Here is an 8268-nt window from a genome sequence, read left to right as displayed (position 1 = left end):
CCTCCACCAAGGCCGCAAGGAACTCGGCTAAAAAAACTGATATGATCATCAAACCCGCAGACAAGGGCTCCTCGATATAGCGATCTTGAAAAGAGGGGACCACACCCAAGCTGCGTTACGTCAACTCTCCAACTAGGATCACTACAAGAAGACCAACTCCTGTCTCACGGAGGAGCACGCCGCGCTAGTAAGAACAACTCTTCTTAAACTTCTAAACGAAGACATACAGCAGCTATCTAGCTGATGTACACCCAAGAACGCCCGTTTTCTACCTTCTCTAAAAATCCACAAGGAAGGCAACCCGGGCAGGCCTATCATTTCTGCCAATGACTGTGCCACAGAAAGGATCTCTCAGTTTGGCGACTTTCATCTCCGCCTTTTAGTGCAAAGACTGTCCTTCTACATCAAGGGCTTCTTACCGTGAAAACTCCAAACTGGAAGATGTCACCGATCGCGACCGGCCAAACTGGTCACTAAGCGTGTCATCTCTGTACACTAACATCCATCCAACCAGAAGAATTGATACAAGCATGTCGAAAGCTTTCGACAAAAAAACATCGGACGTCCTCACTGAAACCATCTGCGACTTACTAGACAGGATCCTGAACCTCAATAACTTCGAGTTTAACGGAGGGCATTACATCCAAGTCCAAGGCACAGCTATGGGAACGAGAGTGGCACCTTCATACGCCAACATCACGTCTACAAGAGGAACCTAAATCCACTTGTCTGGTGGAGGTACATAGACGATATCTTCGCCATCTGGACACATGTAGAAGAAGACTTCAAATCTTTTATACAGGACCTCAACACAGCACATACCACCTTCAAATTCACAATAGAAAGATTCACCACCTCTACCAACTTCCTCTCAGAGGGAACCTTCACATCTCAGAGGGAACCTTCACATCTCAGAGGGAACCTTCATATCTCAGAGGGAACCTTCACATCTCAGAGGGAACCTTCACATCTCAGAGGGAACCTTCACATCTCAGAGGGAACCTTCACAACTCAGAGACCTTCACATCTCAGAGGGAACCTTCACATCTCAGAGGGAACCTTCACATCTCAGATGGAACCTTCACATCTCAGAGACCTTCACATCTCAGAGGGAACCTTTACGAGAGGTCAGAGGTCATCGTCCGTGGTGAGACACCTTCCGAAAACTCTTCGGCAAATTTGTCCCAAACGCGAAAGTATTTGCTTGTTTTCGTTTATTTTAGTTTCCTTTTGGTTGTCCCAAGCATATTATTTTACGTACCGCGATATCAAAAAAGGATAGTGAAAATTGACGGAAAAACGTAGGCGCATTACAGCGGCGCTACCTGAGGGGAAGGTGTCTACAATCGAGCCCGACAAATAATACCGACAAACCCTGCATAGTTTCTGAGCATATGTTAAGTTATTAGTTATGAAACTAATGGTCAGCAGTTGATAGCAACGTATAAATAATCCACTGTTTCATGTGAAATTGTGACTAAACTGTACTGCTGTGTTAATTTTGGCTCTAAACACACGACGATAATCACATCAATGTAAACACCAGTGTTAATATGATAATAAGGCGCACATTTATACGCAGCTGCGTCTGGGCTAGCAGTGACTAGACGATAATCTGATTACCACCATACTGTAAGTCGCATATTTTTGTACTCTGGATTCCTGGAGTCCTCAATCAATATGTCTTTCTTAGAAAAATGCTAGTGATGATGCGACATCCTTGCTATCTCTGAGACACACCTAGATAATACTGTGTATAATGAAATACTTAATGTCGGTGATTACATATTACGTAAAGAACATTATACCAAAGGTGGGGATGTTGCTATATTCATTAAAAAACATTCCGTTCAAAAGGCAAGTTGACCTGGAAACCTTGGACGTTGAAATCATATGAGCGGAGATACGCATCCCATACACAAAACCAATCTGAGTAGGATGTCTATACCGGCCTCCAAGTGCCAAAAATTACCTACACAAAACGATACTGGTAGTTAATATGGCGACTAAAACCGATCACGAACTACCGATACTAGGCGACTTAACCCTATCTAGACCGTGAGGGGAGGAAAGTGCCCGCGCCAACTTTGATGTCACGAAGCGTCTAAACGGCTAGCGTTAGAACAGCCAAACTTGGTGACTCTTCCTAGAATATTGTTGGCAACAAATCTGTATCATTGGAATAAGATAATAATTTTTGTGTTGCCATGGCAGGCATTTTCTGCTAAATTTAGTAATTTTAGTCTGGAATATGACTTGTAAATGTGGTGCCTACTTGCTCTCAGATAAACAAGTATGGACTGCCGATACTAGTGTACTTAATATTCTGGGTTACTGGTAAATCAAACTATTTCGTGTGTCTCATTTTAAACATGTCTTGAATAGTAACTTTTACTTCTCAAGCTACACGGTCTTACCCAGGCCTCCCACTATATACAGTTAACATGGATTCATTGTTTAGAAAACAGTTTATATTTGTAAAAATTTGCAAAACTTGTAAATTTTTTCTATGCAAGAAAAGATGTGTAAGGGCTTAAGCTTCGTTTACTGTAACTGACGTGGGTGAATAGAAATCGAACGTAGTTTGATTCGGATTACTTTAGATCGTGCATTTGGTTCGAAAGATGGTCGAGACAATTTGGCCAAGATTTTACCACCAATCTAGGATACAATAAAGTGTATCAGATCCCTTATACCTTGTTTCTTAGAAGTGTATAAACGATGAAACTTAGTACTTCTATATTTCATCTTTGTGATGTCATTTAAAATTAAGAATGTCTTTATTTCTTGCAGACGCATTCCAGGACAGCCGACCTGCAACCCTACAACAAAGATCGCCTTTATAAAGGTGCACAAAGCCGCAAGCAGCACCGTGATGCAGATTCTACAACGGTTTGGGTACCTTCGGAAACTTTCATTTGTTCAGCATAAATCAAGAGATGTGAATGGCTTGTATCCTTACGGACTATCCGATCCACAAAAACTTACGCCACCACAAGGGGAAAGTCACGATATACTTACATATCACACCGTTTACAATCGCACAAACATAGTACGTCTACTTACATCGGAAGCTAAATTCGTCACGATACTCAGAGAACCGTTTGAGCACTTTAAATCTAATTTCGCATTCTACGGCTTCAAAAAGGCCTTTAATATCACTGCTGCATATCCTATAAAGGAGTTCCTGGAAAAGCCGGCATTTTACGATAAGTTTAAACAACTAACGAATCCGATGGCATTAGACCTAGGTTTCTCTCAAAAATGGCTGCGCCCATCTCAGAAGAATAAGATTTCTAATATCAGCAAACAGTTTATACATAATATCTCTCGGGACTTTGACCTTGTAATGATATCAGACCACTTTGACGAATCTTTGGTGCTTTTGAGGCGTCTGATGTGTTGGGACTTAAAGGACGTTTTGTACTACAAGTACAACAACTATAATTATTCTTCAGAATATGATACCAGTTCTATCCCACAAAGACTACGAGACAACCATAAAGAGTGGGCTGCCATGGACTATGCCCTATACAAATACTTTAACGAAACACTCTGGAAGAAAATAGCTACTGAAGACGACTTTGCTGAGGAACTGTCGCATTTTCAAAGCGTCGAACGGAAGATGCGAATTCACTGCAACTCCGACTACTCAGTCATGGAACCCATTTTCATCTCAGAATCTCCCTGGAATTCAGCTTTTAAGATTGACTCGGAATTTTGCACATGGGCAAAAACGTTTCACTTATGTTACTATTACCTAATTAGAGACAGAAACAGCAGGTATCAAGACAGGCTGAAGCGTGATCATGGAACGGTTCCAAAAGATGGTCTTTTCTTTTCGCCGCCATACTGCAGTACAGAATGCGATAATATAAAGGCGCAATGCTCCCTAAATGAATATGTGCAGCACTGTTACTTGGAAGGATTTTTGATGAAGTCTCAGTCTAGTTCACAGAAGATAAAGCATCTTGGGCATGGAGGGAAAGCCATACCTCTTCAGTAGCCTCCAGCTACTGAACAGCTATACAATAAACATAGCACTCCGTATATGGTTTGCTGTAAACTTTATGCAACATATACGTATATCCAATGCAATTTCAGGGCGACGAAACCGGATAGTCGAAGTCTCACGTTATTAGTTTGGGGCTTTTTTAAACGCTAATGTATGAAATGATGACAGATTTCCGCACAAAATATTTTTGTTTCTACGTCCCTGAAATTGCACCATTCCTATTCTGACATTTTGGGTCATTCTAGGAACGGGGATCGACATTTGAGGCCGTTTTTACTTAAGCGTTTTCAGAGAAAGTTATAGTTGTGAAAATTAAAACTAAGTCATAGCAACTTTGGTGTCATGGCGTTATTTCAATCCGTCAATTTTTTTTTCACGAAACTCATGGGAATACAACCAATTATTAGCAAAATAGTGTACATCCATATTTTGACCAATACTGTTATCAAATTAGTATAAATGAATATTTATAGCTAGAGATTACATATAATTATACAAGATGTTATTGATGTTAGAATTGGTGTGTAAATGAATATAATTTCTTTTATCTTTTAACCACATTTACTGAATTTTACAAAAGATGACTATCAGAAACAGAAAATCCATTAACTAATTAAAATAGAATTGTTGCCCTCGTCTGAGTAAGATTTTAATTAGAAGGAAAAAAAGACCTTCATATATGACTTCTCTGTTACCCCCGTTAATGTATCTGAATATTACTCGTTTTTATTTCATATTGTTTATTGTCTATTTACGAGCTAGAAAGTCATTGCAGAATAGCTTTTTAAACAAAAAATTAGCAATAAATTAAATCGAATCCATCTTTAACAGCCGTTTCAAAGTAAAAAAAAATGTGTTATTGCATTGGAACAAAATGTGTTATTGCGTGTATTAATACCTACATGAGATCTTTATATCGGTCACTATAACCGTTAATTAATGTAACTCCAGGGAGAGGTTGGGAAGTGGGCTAAACCAACTCACACTCCGTACGTGTGACACGTGTTATGTAGGTTTTTCACGAAACTCATGGGAATACAACCAAACGTTAGCAAAATAGTGTACATCCGGTATCGTCGATCACCATTCTTGAATTTTTTAAATCACATTGTTTGTCAAGAATTCAAGCAGACTTCAAACACAGTGTTAATGACTAAAAATATTTATATAACCATTTTGTGTAAAAAATGCGGCATTATGTTGTCGTATTTCAATACGTTTTGTGAAAAATAAAATGGTTACATAGCAGCTTAAAACTGGTCGGACATTTTGGATTTTGACCAATACTGTTATCAAATTAGTATAAATGAATATTTATGGCTAGAGATTACATATAATTATACAAGATGTTATTGATGTTAGAATTGGTGTGTAAATGAATATAATTTCTTTTATCTTTTAACCACATTTACTGAATTAAATTTTACAAAAGATGACTATCAGAAACAGAAAATTCAATTGTTGCCCCCCTCGTCTGAGTAAGATTTTAATTAGAAGGAAAAAAAGACCTTCATATATGACTTCTCTGTTACCCCCGTTAATGTATCTGAATATTTCATATTGTTTATTGTCTATTTATGAGCTAGAAAGTCATTGCAGAATAGCTTTTTAGACAAAAAATTAGCAATAAATTAAATCGAATCCATCTTAAACAGCCGTTTCAAAGTAAAAAAAAATGTGTTATTGCATTGGAACAGCGTGTATTAATACCTACATGAGATCTTTATATCGGTCACTATAACCGTTAATTAATGTAACTCCAGGAAGAGGTTGGGAAGTGGGCTAAACAAACTCACACTCCGTACGTGTGACACGTGTTATGTAGGTGTTATGTTTGTTAGGTTAGGTTATGTTGAACTGGAACAACCCTTTATCAACCTCACACTAGTAACAAGAATTTGGAGATCTCACACCTCCATTAAATATGACTTTTTGTAAATGTTTTTTGTCTCCTTGACTATGGGAATAAGGTCGTAATTAACATAATCTAGTTTAATTTATGATTTTCTAAATTCGAATGACAATATTTTTCGTGTAAAATTACTCTACTTTGTCATACTTGATTTCCACATGTCCTTATTAATTATGCAAATGACCTCCACATTAACAAAATATATGCATAGTGGTGTTAACCTTAAAGTAACTTACCCATGTCACAGAATTTCACATTGATTATGCAAATTAGTTCATCATTTGCATAATTGTTATCTGTTGATGTTCCGCCTGCCGCATATTGAATAAGTTACATATATAAAAGTACTATTATATGGAACACTGTTATTATAGAATTTTCTCATTAATTATGCAAACTAAGTCCGTATTAGCATAATTTGCATTTAACTATGTACAACTCTCTCAGCTACCTACATACCAAAAATGTTGACAATACGTTGTTTCTATCTGGACTTATTGGCTTTTAAAGATTTCGCCAGAAAGTGCCCTGCAGTTTCAGATCAAGCTGCTAGGGGGACTAAACTCACACTACTCATTCCTTAAATAAAAAGCTATTTGTCACTAAAAAGTCAAGACCATAGCATGTTCAGGACAAAATATACAAAGACCGGAAGTTCTGCTGCAGTATCCGCAAGGTCATCCACCAGGAGGCCCATATTTGACCTTGACCTTTGTCTTCCTAAGACCTACCAGCATACCAAATATCACTATAATCCATAAAGGCGTTATGAAATTTTGCTGACTACAAATGTAACGGTAACACAGACACACAGACACACACACACACACGCCAAAAACAATACCTCATTTTTATGGAGGTCAGGAGGCCCATGCAGTGCCTTGTATCGGTTTGGTTACTTCTGGAGTTTGGTTTAAGGTCTCGGACCGGAGTTTCCTTTCGTATTTCGAGCAATTTGACACCCTCAGCCCGACGGGCTGTCATTTCTGTACTAAACGCGGGTCGGAATTTTTTACTCTTTTGGTGGAAAGGGGTGCCGTGCCGCTTATTAATACAATTGATTGATATTTTCTGCGCCCAATTTATTTAGGGGTAAATAAGGCGCATCAAAGTACATTTTTAAATAAGGGGTCATTTTTTTCGTCATTTGTAACCATGGCTGCATGGAAAAAACGAATTTTCCCAGGGTAACGGCTTAGTACTCGAAGAAGCTCAAAACCTAATGTTTCCAAAATTTGAATTTAATTAAAATCGATGCGATAAGTTTATCGCTATCTTCGATGGCCCGAACACACCCACAATGCATATAGAACGTACCATCCCGGCGGTCAGGCGAAAACGCCACATAACCATCCGCGCGGACTAATACCAGGAAGTCTTAGCTGGACCACCAACATTACGCCACCTATAAAGGCTACAACTAACAGGCTTTTCAGTAAATACAAAGATATGTACACAGATATTACGATTTCAGGGATATCGCGGCCAAAACATACCATACAAAGTCACGTTTCCGGCGATTTACTGCGCACTTACTCTGGTCAGAATTAAACTCCGACCTGGAACCTTATATAAGTGGGGCCCGTGTGATTCAAGTGAGGGGCTAAAAAAGTGTAAGCATATAGACCGGGTTTGTTCGACTGATCCTTGGTCTCCCAAGTACGGACCTTATATTCATATAATCATAACATTTGCGTTGTCTGCAGTTGGTAAACCAGAAAGATCGGGAAACTTTTTGTCTCGGGGCAAGGACGGCAGATCTGTGAACGGCTACGGCAAAGAGGGGCCAGGAGAGCTTTGCCATTCAGTTTAAGTTTCAGTTTATTTTCGCACTTTAAAACAAAATGTAACTATACAAATACAAGAAAATATAAATGGAATATAACAGTGCAAGGAAGCCGGAAGCATAAAATGCTTATGAGGAGGCCTCCCTTCATAACGTGATTAACAATTAAAATCAATCAGATAAATAAGAATGGCATGACTCGTTATGTTCTGCTTGCCACTCATATTAGTCTCAATTAAGCAAATTGCTTAACAAGATGCTATTTAAAGCTAAAAATCATGTGTACAAGAAAAGCCATCATTCTAGACGTGTGCAAAAGGGATTTTACACGTTTTTTAAACTTTAAAACATGGCATCGTTATTTTCATGTATAATGGTGCTAACAACTTATATATATAAAGAAATACCGACACAATGGCGACGTACTCAAGTCAGAATAACTTATACTGGCGCCGCCATCAAACAATAAACTTAATACAAAAGTAAAGCGACACATAAACTAACGAATAAATATAAAACACAAAACAAAAACAAGACAGATGGGGTTTAACCCTA

General features: G+C 38.4%; 1 protein-coding gene across 1 annotated transcript; it reads left to right on the top strand.

The window, feature by feature from the left end:
• Nucleotides 1-2860: 2860 nt before the first annotated feature.
• On the top strand, nt 2861-4275 carry LOC109469126 (galactose-3-O-sulfotransferase 3-like). The gene has a single exon (XM_019767510.1). The coding sequence runs from the start codon at nt 2876-2878 to the stop codon at nt 4004-4006; it is 1131 nt and encodes a 376-aa protein (XP_019623069.1). The 5' UTR covers nt 2861-2875; the 3' UTR covers nt 4007-4275.
• The last annotated feature ends 3993 nt before the right edge of the window (nt 4276-8268 follow it).

This window comes from Branchiostoma belcheri, unplaced genomic scaffold, assembly GCF_001625305.1.
Source record: "Branchiostoma belcheri isolate BF01 breed outbred unplaced genomic scaffold, Haploidv18h27 scaffold20, whole genome shotgun sequence".
NCBI classification, from domain to species: Eukaryota; Metazoa; Chordata; class Leptocardii; order Amphioxiformes; family Branchiostomatidae; genus Branchiostoma; species Branchiostoma belcheri.
This window is presented reverse-complemented; position numbering and strand designations above follow the sequence as displayed.